A 13,779-nucleotide genomic window follows, 5' to 3' on the forward strand; every position below is an offset into this window, starting at 1 on the left:
GTTGAGATACAGCTGGTTCGCCAGGATCTAAGCTCTGTTACTCACAAAGGATGAACTCCAGCTTGCAGATGCTCACTCCTCTGGGGGTCTGCTTCTCACAAATGCCATTTAGCAAAGTCCTGGAGCCTCCCACCATTTCCAAAGGGTAAAATCAACTTTATCATTTGACACATGCACATGAGAGACTCTCAACCCAGGGTCCACTCCTCTAACATTTCACTTCTTACTGGAGCTTATGTAGAGGTTGAAGTGACACGAAACAATATCTTTATTTTCCAAAATAAACCCATACACATCCACTACTTAAAGGCCTTCTAAGCTAGAACATCAAATCTTCTGGGAAGGCTGTCCACAAGGCTTAGGTTAAACTCAACCCGAAAGAACATCTTTGGGATGAATTAGAGTGGAGACTGTGAGCCAGGCCTTCTCGTCCAACATCAGTGCCTGACCTCACAAATGCACTTCTGAAAAAATGGTCAAACATTCCCATAGAAACACTCCTAAACCTTGTGGACAGCCTTCCCAGAAGAGTTGAAGCTGTTATAGATGCAATGGGTGAGCCAACTCAATATTGAACCCAACGGACTAAGACTGGGATGCCATTAAAGTTCATGTACATGTAAAGGCAGGCGTCCTAATACTTTTGACAATATAGTGTGTGTGTGTGTATATATGTGTGTATATATATATATATATATATATATACATATATACACACAGTATCACACAAAAGTGAGTACACCCCTCATATTTTTGACAACACTGAAGAAATGACACTTTTCTACAATGTAAAGTAGTGAGTGTACAGCTTGTATAACAGTGTCAATTTGCTGCCCCCTCAAAATAACTCAACACACAGCCATTAATGTCTAAACCACTGGCAACAAAAATGAGTTTTACCTTTTGGAAGTGGTGTTTGATTTCAGAACTTGTAAGCATGTAAGCTCTGCTAAGTGATGCCTCTTGATACACACTGAGCCACCAAAATATAACATACAAACAAGCGTTACAAGCGTTAGCAGCTGTGCCCTGATTACCATTTTCCTGGATAGCAGTAAATGTTCAGTGGTTTTGCATGTTCCCTGAAGTTGCTCTTTATCTCTCCAATTTGTAAGTAAATGGTATCCACACAAACCATTATAAATGCTCTCTAGTAAGAAGAAACCTATTCACACACGAAGCTTTAAAAAAAAAAAAAAAAAAAAAAGAAACAAACAATCTCAGTGTGTTAAATCCCAGTAGTCCACATTGCAGAGTGGCGGATCTATACCAGTGATTTCATTTTCAGTTACATTAGTATATCTCATTAGAAATCTGGAGGCAGCCTACCAAAAAGGACTCTTCCTCCTGAATACTGATAGGGGCGTTAACTCCAAGACACATACACATTCTCAGTGAGCAAGTTCAGCACCATGGACAGCAGCGCACCCCATTCAATAAATACTAATGCACCTAGATGACCCTTCATAGGTACAACAGTCCTTACCTGTACAATAGTGTATAAAGCTATATTATTTATATATATATATATATATATATATATATATATATATATATATACATATAATGTGTGTGTATATATATATATTTTTTTTTTTTAAAGAGACATTTGCAGCAAAAGTGATAATGTCATGGCATCTTAATTCAGAAAGCATTATGCATTATAATCCATGATGTCCTTATGTGAATTGTTGCTTCTCCCACTTCCTCTTTATTGTCTTGTTCCTCCTGAATACTGATAGGGATTAACTCCAAGGCACATACACATTCTCAGTGAGCAAGTTCAGCACCATGGACAGCAGCACATCCCCATTTAATAAATACTAATGTACCTAGATGACCCTTTATAGGTAGAACAGTCCTTACCTGTACAGTTGTGTATAAGGCTATATAATATATACACTGCCTGGCCAAAAAAAAAAAAAAAAAAGTCACCACCAAAAAAAAAAATGTCACTTCCCAATATTTAGTTGGCTTTCATTACGGCATGCATTCACTGTGGCATTGTTTCGATACGATTCTGAAATGTCACCGGTTTTTTTTCTGTCCAGTGTTGCATTCATTTTCACCAACATCTTGTATTGATAATGGAAGAGTCGGACCACTGCGCAAAGTGTTCTCCAGCACATCCCAAAGATTCTCAATGGAGTTAAGTTCTGGACTCTGTGGTGGCCAATCCATGTGTGAAAGTGATGTCTCATGCTCCCTGAACCACTCTTTCACAATGTGAGCCCGATGAATGCTGGCATTGTCATCTTGGAATATGCCCGTGCCAACAGGGAAATCCATTGATGGAATAACCTGGTCATTCAGTATATTCGGGTATTCAGCGGTCCCGGACCTCATTCTTAGGGCACATGCAGTAACTATCCAATAGGATAGTTACTGCATGCTTGGTTTAGTTAGTTGCTTAGTTTATTCGAGGTGGCAATTTTTTTTGGCCAGGCAATGTATATATATATATATATATATATATATATTTTTTTTTTTTTTTATAGAGACATTCTCGACGCAGCTTAAGTGACAATGTCACAGCATTTTAATCCAGGAAGCATTATAATCCATGATGTCCTTATGTGAATTGCAGCTTCTCTCACTTCCTCTTAATTGTCTTGTTGCTCTCATTATATTATCCTCCATCAGTGTCTTTTCCTCTCCTGGTGCTGGAACTCCTCCTCTTCCCATCCCCTCCCTTCTCATTCTCTCTCTCAGCCTCCAGGCTCCATCTGATTCCTCTCACTTGGCTCCCTGGACCAGCAGCCATGGCTGATATGAAAACAGGCGTCTTTGCAAAGAACGTCCAGAAAAGGCTTAGCAGGGCTCAGGAAAAGGTAAGGGATACCCAAAACGTCTGTGCTTATTTTGCTGTATCAGTGATCAGCAGAAGAGATGCAGAGGATTAACACAGAAGCCTGCACTATCCTTACAGAAAGGCAGTGCAGGATGCTACTACTGTGTAGTGCATTGAAAGGCCCTCTCTGTTTAAATGATTCATATTAGTCAGTATGGGTGATTGCATGCATTCACATTCACATGTATCGTGTGCATTTTTATAAGTTGACAACAAGGATAGAGCACAAGCTAATAAATGCATTGATGATCATGGTTACAGTCGACAGCTGGTGTCAATGTGGAGTCATGTTGTAGGGGAGGGAGTGTGTGTGTGGAGCTGTCTAGGAGCTTAAGGGTTACATACAATGCAGTAAGGGCTGGGGGAGCATATTGCAAGGCTGCACAAATAGAAACTACTAGGAATGGTGGGAGGGAGTGCATGGTGGAGGAACAGCAGCACTTTCACAAGGTCGCAATGCTGCAAGGCTGCATAGCTGTACATCCAGTGCAGTGGCATGGGTGCCCCAGCTATGTACTGACTGTTACACCCACTTACTACAACCTTTATTATCATTGCTGGCTGCAAATGTTCAGCACATTATGTTTTTTTATTTTATTATACTAAGAGAGGACTCGGAAACAACAGTATGAAAATAGATCATTTAGTTCTTTGCTAACAGTTTCTTTGGATATTTTTGTTACTTTATTATCTTTTGTAATGTATATCTCACTCTTAAAAATATCTATTAATATCTAGAACTTTTCAGTAATAGAATTACCGTCCTATATTTAAATATTTAAATATGATGCTATTTGTCAAGGTCATATGTAGTTTATTACAGAATTCAACTTTATATGATAATATATTATATTATATAATATTATATTATATGATATTATTTTTTAATTAATTAGGATTTACTAAAGGCAAATAGCCTGTACACTTTGCAGGGACATTTTTTACTAGGAAAATTCACTTTGCAACGCATACCCGATCACGTGCAAAGAAAATAAAATTGTTTGCATGTGATTGGATGATGGAAATCAGCATCAATTCATTCACAAAAGGCGCTTTTCCACTGCATGGAACCGTACCGGTTCGGCACCCTTTTGTGCTTTTCCACTGCTGGTACCGCATGGTATAGGGTCGGAACGGTTCGGTACGGTACGGTATAGGTTTGCTTTTCCACTGCATGGAACCAAACGGTACGGTACAGTACGGCTCTGAAAAAACAGTACCTACTCGATTGTGGTTACAACAGGTACCAAACTGGTACCATATCCCACAATCCTTTGCATGCAGTCACTACTAGCCACTGATTGGTCAGAGAATCCCACCCACCCAGTTGTTATCCCACCCACTTAACTTAGTACTACTTTAGTGGAAAAGCAAACCTATACCGTACCGTACCGAACCGTTCCGACCCTATACCATGCGGTACCAGCAGTGGAAAAGCAAACCGGACCAGGCAGGGCCGAGTAGAGCCGAGCCGGTACTAGCAGGTACTTGCAGTGGAAAAGTGCCATAAGCCAGCTATTGTCAACCAAGATTGAGTGGAACTCTAGGGTTCCTTCAGAGGTTTCTTGGTGTTCCTGGAGCTGTGGCTGGTTGACCCCCCCCATTTTATGGTAGCTGCATAGTTCTGGGAACAACACCATTTGGAAAAGCCATCAATAATCTTTTTAGTTGTCTGTAAGAGTGGCATTCTGATCACCACTGTAAGTGGGGCATTTTTCCCACTGATCCCCAAAGATGTGATCATAGCAGGGGTTCCCCTTGGACCTAATAATTATTTCAAGGGATAAAAAGTTGAGAAAGGCTTTACTAAGGCTGGCCATAGATGTTCAAATCTTGGCCGGTTCAGTAGGAACCGGCCCAGATTTAAACCATGTATGGGCAGGCTGAATGTACCCAAGGTGATCGATTGATTAACTTGGGTACAACCAGCCTGCTGGATTTTGCATGTGATTATCGCTAGTGGCTAATACAGCTACTAGCAATAATCACTGTCTTCTCCTGGCGGGAGCGGAGCCCCAATGGTTGCCAGGAGGGATTCCCCTGTCAACACTGTTTGTGGCAGCAGGAAAGAAATGCACTCTGTGTATGGGCTCTTTTATCTAAGGCAGGCATATCCAACCTGTGGCCTGGAACCGAAGGCAATGCGGCCCACTGCCCCAGGACAATTTTTTTTTTTTTTGCTGGGGAGGAAGGAAGTCGAGTCGGGGGCACGGCCACAGAGGCAGCCTTGGAGGGGATCATCCACTAGTTGTGTTAAATTAGTGCTGGGGGGGGGGGCGGGACGTGGCAGCACGAGAAGGGTGCAGCAGTGTTTTATTACTTATATACCTTAACTATAGTATATATTTTATATGCGGCCCGAAAAAATTTCTCTACACTCAATGTGGCCCAGAGAAGCCAAAAGGTTGGACACCCATGGTGTAAGGGATAATTCCCTTGCAAACTGAACCATCCTATTTGCATTTAGTAAATTAACCCCGTTATGTGTATTGTGATATTTTTTTTTTTTTTTTTTTGCCTATAGTTTTACACTATTTTATTATTTTCTTTCTCCATATGTGTTCAGGCAGGAAATGCTTTACTATTCAAAAATATGAAATATATTTGTATTGCAGCAAATGATTTATGTTACTTTAAAATTCTAGACAACTTTTTTATAATATGTTGATGGTGTTATTAACTGGATTTGATACATTCTGCTATGTTACTAATTAAGGTTCACACTTGGATATCTAGTTTTAAATGGAGCAGTTTGATGTGCTACTGTATTTATTTATGCAAGTGTCATCCAGCTAAATCTACTAAAGCACATCACATAATACTGGTGCCTAGCAGTACCCTGGAGATCTACTGTAACTAATCGATGTAAGTAAATGTAATCCTTTACCATAGTGGCATTGGTGTATTAAAATCCCCCTTTTTGTCCTCGGAAGTGTTGACTAGAAAGAAATTTAGGCCAAATGGCAGCACAATGGGCTGAGTACCGCTGTAGAAAGATTACATCTGTCATTGTGATTTGTTGAGGCAGATAAACAATCTGCTGTCACTTGTCCCCGCCCCCCACACATGCACATTTTCAATGCAGTAAGAGGATTGCATTCCAGTTAACCTTTTCAGGGATCAGCACTCCACTACTGACTGTAATAGTAGTGCTTGCTCTTACACAAGTCATTTTATCCCTTTACTGCCATCCTGGATGCTGCAGGCACTTAGCAACTTTCGTCACGCATGGCATTCAGGCCCCCCTAACATCCTCAGACTTGTATTCTGCTTTCGATAAACACATTGTCAGGCTAAAATTCTTGCTGGATGCTTCAGGGATATTTTTGGTTTAGGAAATATTTTTGGTTGAGCTTAAGCTATTTTTATAAAATCATTTTTAAAAAACATTTTTTAGACCAGTTTTTTTTTTTGGGCACTTTTTGTTTACAAGTTTTAATCAGTATTTTTTGCTAGCAAATGACTTATAACCCCCAAATATATATATATATATATATATATATATATATATATATATATATATATTTTAGCAGAGACCCTAGGGAATAAAATGGCGACTGTTGCATTTTTTTATGTCACACGGTATTTGTACAGCGGTTTTTAAAAAAAAATAATAATAATTTTAATGAATAAGAAAAAAAAAAAACAAACAAAACCCAATATATATCCACATTTTTTTGTATACTATGAAGGATGATGATACCCTGTGTGTGTGCTGGGCCGATGCCGGCACCTGTCTTCCGGTTCCCTTCCCTGCGAGTGTTGCGACGCAGGGGGTGGAACCGGCGGCAATTTAAAAAATGTAAATACATTAAATGACATGATATAAAGTTGTGATCCTAACGGATTACACTGTATCATGCCATTTCACCACAGGATTTCACCTGGTGACTTTTCCAGTGCCCTGCCTGTGCTTTTCCAGTTCTTTGTACCTGGAAAATTGAGAACTACCATGGCATCCAAAAAGCGTTCTTTTTGCGCAAAAGCGTTTTTAGACGAACTGGAAAACAGCGACAGCAAAAGTGAGAAAATTCGTCATCAGGTACGGAAAGTGACGACAGCGACGATTCTGATGTCTCTTTCTGGCACATCGCTCCGTTGGAAATTCTGAAGAATCATTTGATATCCTTCCCAAATTCCACAAGCTATGTGCCAGAAAGAGACATCAGAATCGTCACTTTCCGTACCGGATGACGAATTTTCCCACGAATCGCTATCGCTCAGTTCTTCAAGTAACACAGTTTCACTGTCGCTGTTTTCCAGTTCGTCTAAAGCGCTTTTGTGCAAAAAGAATGCTGTTTGGACTCCATGGTTGTTCAAAAATTTCCAGGCACAAAGCACTAGAAAAGCACAGGCAGGGCACTGGAAAAGTCACCAGGTGAAATCCTGTGGGGAAATGGCATGATACAGTGTAATCCGTTAGGATCACCACTTTGTATCATGTCATTTGTGTATTTAAAATTTAGAATTTGCCACCGGTTCCACCCCCCTGCGTCACAATGCTTGCAGGGAAGGGAACCGTAAGGCAAGTGCCGGCAATCGGCCGAGCACAGATCGGGGAGAGAGTGTGAGGATGCCGGGGAAGACGGCGGGGGAGGACGCTGGGGAGGACGCCGGAGAATCGAAGGGAAGGTGAGTAACATTCTGGGGTAATCCCAAGTGTGGCTCGGGGTTACCGCTTTTGGTACTGAAAGTTAACCCTGAGCCACACTTGGAAATACCGCTAGGGAGGTTAATGCTCGTGGTTGCAGTGCAGGTGCAGTGAACTTAGCACTATGGTGCAGCTGGACTTTTCTCAAAAATAAACTGGAATCCAGGAGGTAACATATTGCCTCTGAGCTGCCTGCAAAGCAGCTCTGAAAAACAATCCGTTGTAGATCGGTTTTAGGAGCTGTAATACCTGTACTTTATACTCATCAACAGTCATAACCTTTTGTATCACTCAACCCTCCCTTTTAGATTGTAAGCTCTAACAAGCAGGGCCCTCAGATTCCACCTGTATTGAATTGCATTGTATTGTAACTGTACTGTCTGCCCTCATGTTGTAAGGGCTGTGCAAACTGTTGGCTCTATACAAAATCCTGTATAATAATAATGAAAGAAAACAGTGTCCATGTAAATGAGGGCTTACAGAAAACAAATATCTGATAACAAGGCATTTATGTGTGTGTGTGTGGGGGGGGGGGGGGGGGGCTGGGGGCCAGCTCTGCATGGATAAAAAAAATAGAAGACATGCTTAGGCTGTGTCCCCAGTGTGCAATAAATTCATTTATTAGTATTGATCATGCAACCAAGGGGCTCTAGTAGTTTAAAATACACTGTGCCATTTGTAAAAATATTGTAAAGTAGTTTTAACGAATTCTGGACCAGAAGGATTTGCTCCCTTACTGACCAGGCCATTTTTTGTGATTCGGCACTGCGTTATTTTAACGGACAATTGTGCAGTCGTGCAAAGCTGTACCCAGATAAAATTGATGTCCTTTTTTTCCCCACAAATTGATCTTTCTTTTGGTTGTATTTGATCACCTGTGCGATTTGTATTTTTTGCGCTATAAACAAAAAAATAGCAACAATTTAGAAAAAAATATATATATTTTTCACATTCTGCTATATAACATTGCCGAAAAACAAAATTAAAAATCAAGTCTTTTCATCCTTTTAATTTTGTTTTTTTGGCAATGTTATATAGCAGAATGTGAAAAATATATATATTTTTTTTCTAAATTGTTGCTCTTTTTTTGTTTATAGCGCAAAAATAAAAATCGCACAGGTGATCAAATACCACCAAAAGAAAGATGATCCCTGGGTTAACAACTTTGCTGACAGTGTCACTATTACAGTAACAGTGCATATTTTTAGCACTGATTAGTGTAGTAATGTCACTGGTACCCCCAAAAGTGTCAAAAATGTCAGTTAGGGGTCCGATCTGTCCGCCGCAGTCCCGCTAAAAATCGCAGATCGCCGCCATTACTAGTAAAAGAAAAATAAATAAATAAAAATGACATAAATCTTTCCCCCAGTTTGTAGACACGATAACTTTTGCACAAACGCCTATTGCAATTTTTTTTTACCAAAAATATGTAGCAGAATACAAATTTTTTCTGTCACCAAAGAAGCCTAAGCAAAATACTCCCAATGTTTTGCATTGCTTTGTCCTGGTTTGTTTCCAAGTCATAAGTTACAATGAAAGGCCAGTGAGCCTTCTTGTTTGAGGACAACTAAAGTGATCATTTCTTTAGCTGTCCCCAAAGAAGGAGGCTCGGTGGCCATCTTTTTGTAGCCCAGAGTGTGAGATGGGAAGAGGCTACAGCCGTGTGAGAATTCTGGTGGACTTATGTGATTGGAGAGTCTTTACTGTGACAGGAGAGAATGCACTGTACATGCACAGGTTTCGAATTATGAAATATGCTCAATCCCTCAATTCTGGAGATAATGACCCAATAACTGCTGTGTCTTGTAAATAAGCCAGAATGGGGAAATGTAAACATTGGGAGTGTTTCAGGAAGGCTTTATGGGTAACAGAAAAGGCCTACAGGTATGGCATTTGCATTACCCTTTTCGCTGCTAGAGCGAATTAAAAAAAAAATCAGTTTAAGCCCGAAGATTAGTTACAACCCTCAAACCTATATTTTGTGAAAGCAGAGACCCCGGAGAATAAAAAGGTTGTAGTTTTATCTTACAAAACAATATTGCAACAGTTTATCAAGTGAAAATTTTCAGTAAAAAATACATTTAAGTAAATTTTTTGGCACAGAAATGCAACACGTTTGATTGGTAAAATATAAAAGATGAGGATACACAAAGCAAATAAATACCAAATATGTCAAGCCTTAAAATTGCTCACACCTGTAGAATGATGACTTCATTATCTTAAAATTTTACATAGTAGATGCTGTAAAAGTCCCTACAGATCGTCACTAAAGCCCCGTACACACGGACCGATTGTTGGCCGTAAATTTTCGGCCAACGTCCGATCGGCCGATTGTCGGCTTGTTAGTATGATGCTTCCGACAACCGACTGCGACTTTTCGGCCGAACAAAATCTGGTGTGCATGCTATAAAATTTTTGTTGGCCGTCACCAGAACGGCCGATTGTTCGTCAGTCAGTACAGATTTCGGCCGACAAAAGTCAGATGAGCAAGACTGGGCATGCTCAGAGAAGAAAAAACACACGAAAAGTAGACCAGAACATGAAATCACTTCTGCAGTTGTTGTTGGCCGACAAAATTCGCGTGCAGTCTAGAGCACATTTCAACCAACACAACAACACTGGACAAAAGACGGGCGATCGTTCGTCCGACAATCGGTGCGTGTGTACGAGGCATTAAGCATTAACTGTGAATATTGGCTCTATATTTACTGCTGTCACTCACAGAGAGAGTGTTTTCATACGTAGGTACCCCTGATGTGGTGGTGTACATTATGTGTGTATGTGATGGCTGGCTCAACATTTTTTTTTTTTTGGGGGTGGGGGTTAAGTGCTTGGGTCTGACCTAAAATTTTTTTAACTTAACCTTATTTTTATCACATAGGGGGCCAAGCGTCCCCTTTGTGATAGCACTTTGTCTAGTTTTGTTAGGTTCTCTTTAATAGGACATTAAGGGCCTACTAGACCCCTGATGTATCACCTGCCTTCCACTGAAACTAATATAGCATATATTGTGCTCCATTAGCTTGTTTTCCATGTACAGAGTCCAAGGTAAGTGGCAGCCTAATCCAGAAGTGAGGTAATGTATGTCACTTTTGTGTTTATTCTGGCTAAGGGAGATCGGCAAACAGATATTTACTAGTCTCCTTCGCTCCTACTCAGCGACACCCGCCATGGGGTTCCAAGGCTCACAGGCGGGTCAGAGGAACTAAGAAAACATGGTGGAGGGGGAAACTATTGTGGGTGCGTGTAAATTCTGGCCCCCCCTGTTGCCAATGTATGATATATGTTGTTGGCAACAAAAGTGTTAAGCTGCATTTTTACAAATGGCAGTGCATTTTAACTACTGTTGCCTCTAGCCTATATGGGCCCATTTATGTAAACGGTGAACTTAGCCTTTGAATAGCTTCTGTTTAGTTTTGACTGGAGTGAAACTTAACCCCTTGACCCTGACATAATGCAAAAATGTGGCCTTCTGTTTCAAGGGGTTGTACCGGGGTGATACCTGCCTGGGGAATCGGCTTTGATTGGTTATTGGATCTAGTAACCACAAAGCGATGTCATGATATCACTTCCGGTTTATTAGATTAAAGGCACCAGATTTATACAAAAGGTCAGTATTCAAAATAGCCAAACTTGGCATTTTGATTGCTTTTAAGTGCAAAGGAGGGATTTGGGGTCTTATAGACCCCAGATCCCTCCATAAGGAGATATAGTCTCTGACTATAACTGTCACAAGGAATGTTTACACTCCTTGTGGTAGCAATAAAAGTGATAAAAAAAATAATAATAAAGGGACAATGTAAAAAAAAATAAATAAAAAAAAAATAAATAAAATAAATGAGAAACATTTTTTTTAAAGCTCCCCATCCCTCTGTGCTCACAGAGAAGCGAACGCATATGTAAGTTGCCCCCGTAAATGTAAACAGTGTTCACACCACACAAGTGAGGCATCGTTATGATCCTTAGAGCAGGATCAATAATTTTCCTCTGTAACTCTAAACTGGCAACTGTTAACATTTTTTAAAGCGTCACCTATGGAGATTTTTAAGTACCATAGTTTGTCGACATTCAGCGAGTGTGTACAATTTTAAAGCATGCTGTGTTAGGTATGTATATATCTATAAATAATAAAAACACAATATTGCTGCGCTAAAAAAAATATGAATTGTACTCAAAAATATCATAAAAGGAAGCCGCCACACTAATCTGGAAAGTTACAGATTAAACAGGAATAGAACAATAACTGTGGCACTAAACCCTAATAAAATGTCCCAAATGAATGAGCAAAAGGCAGTCCTTATGGTATAACTTCACACTGAAGACAGATGAAATAGCCTCAGAACCGAAGAACCGAAAAGCACTCCAATCTCACCACTGCTTACCAAATTTTGTTGATCCCCATGACAGAGATCACATGAGCCCATAAAAACATGTGTTGGAACAGGAACTCCCACTCGCTGGTCCCGGACTGGCAAGCTCAACAAATGGTGTGATATGGAACAGAAAAGCAGGGACACTCACATAGCGTAGACTGCTAGAAATTTATTCCCACATATATTAAAATTGCACTTACAATGTTAAAAAGATATCAATAAAAAGAAAAGAGAAGGCGCCTGGCCCTTTAAATTAAAAGATTGTTGAACCTGCTGCCCTTTTAATTGTAATAAAACAATAAATAGGTATATATCATAGGTAAAAAGGCGCTGGTAATCTTAATATATCACGTGTTATAAAAATTAATAAGTGATTTAAAGTGTAATATATGTGATTAAAAATTGCTACAAATATATATATGATCTACTATTGGTGCAATTAGCAAAGAAAAGTGCATACCAGTGCAATTTCAATTCAGGAGTGTTTGTGCTTCTCAAAGTAAATTAATCCACAAAGGTGTGGATCAGTGAACCAATAAATAGATATATAAAGAATTCCATACAAAAATCACATAAGAATATATAAAAATATAAATATATAAATGTGCTCCAAGTAGTGTTTAAAAGTCCAAGCAATAGCATGCAATCAAAATTGTGCTTGGTGAATTCTTATTAATCACAATTAGCACTGTGAATGGATTAATAAGAATTCACCAAGCACAATTTTGATTGCATGCTATTGCTTGGACTTTTAAACACTACTTGGAGCACATTTATATATTTATACTTTTTTATATATTCTTATGTGATTTTTTTATATATCCTTATGTGATTTTTGTATGGAATTCTTTATATATTTATTTATTGGTTCACTGATCCACACCTTTGTGGATTAATTTACTTTGAGAAGCACAAGCACTTCTTAATTGACGGTTGTCACATCCCAGCACCTGGAGCACTGTGAAGGGATTAATAAGAATCCACCAAGCACAATTTTGATTTCATGCTATTGCCTGGACTTTTAAACACTACTTGGAGCACATTTATATATTTATATTTTTATATATTCTTATGTGATTTTTGTATGGAATTCTTTATATATCTATTTATTGGTTCACTGATCCACACCTTTGTGGATTAATTTACTTTGAGAAGCACAAACACTTCTGAATTGAAATTGCACTGGTATGCACTTTTCTTTGCTAATTGCACCAATAGTAGATCATATATATATTTGTAGCAATTTTTAATCACATATATTACACTTTAAATCACTTATTAATTTTTATAACACGTGATATATAATGTTAAAAAGATGACCTTCGCATCGCAAATCTGTGTAAATGGACCTCCTCTCGATGTTCCTCGGCGTTCCTCCTTTAGACAACCAAAAAGATGGCCGCCACGTCTCCTCCACGCTACAGCGCGCGTCACCAAGAGTGCCTGATTAGATGTCCTTGTGGCTTTGACTATGTTGGCCGCACTATCCAAGAGCTTCATGTGAGGCTCAAGGAGCATGTGGCCAACATAGTCAAAGGTTTTCCTATGCACAGCCTCTCGCGTCATTATGACGAATGCCACCAAAGAGATCCCAGTGGTACTTTATTCCTGGGTATTGATAGATTTTCAGGCCACTGGAGGGGTAGTAATCTAACTAGGGGCGTATCAAGGCTCGAGACCAGTTGGATCTATGTTACGCGGCGTAACATCATCTTTCACTTTATACAAAAAAACTGGGATAACTTTAAGTTTTTTTTTTTTTTTTTATTAATGAAAGTGTATTTGAAAGACCGCTGCGTAAATACAGTGTGACACAAATATTGCAACGACCACCATTTTATTCTATAGGCACTCACATATAACTAATGTTTGGGGATTCTAAGTAATTGTCTAGCAAAAAAATA

At 39.3% G+C, this 13,779-nt stretch overlaps 1 protein-coding gene across 2 annotated transcripts in view; it reads left to right on the forward strand.

The window, feature by feature from the left end:
• The first annotated feature begins 2,676 nt into the window (after positions 1–2,676).
• LOC309555504 (amphiphysin-like) overlaps positions 2,677–13,779 on the forward strand; it is a 324,425-nt gene continuing 313,322 nt past the window's right edge. For both annotated transcript variants that reach the window (XM_082257544.1, XM_082257545.1), the window contains exon 1: positions 2,677–2,831. In XM_082257544.1, the coding sequence (XP_082113670.1) occupies positions 2,763–2,831 (69 nt within the window). In that variant the 5' untranslated portion in view covers positions 2,677–2,762. The remainder of the gene's footprint in view (positions 2,832–13,779) is intronic.

Source organism: Pelophylax lessonae (assembly GCF_965119305.1).
Source record: "Pelophylax lessonae genome assembly, chromosome: 5".
Taxonomy (NCBI): domain Eukaryota; kingdom Metazoa; phylum Chordata; class Amphibia; order Anura; family Ranidae; genus Pelophylax; species Pelophylax lessonae.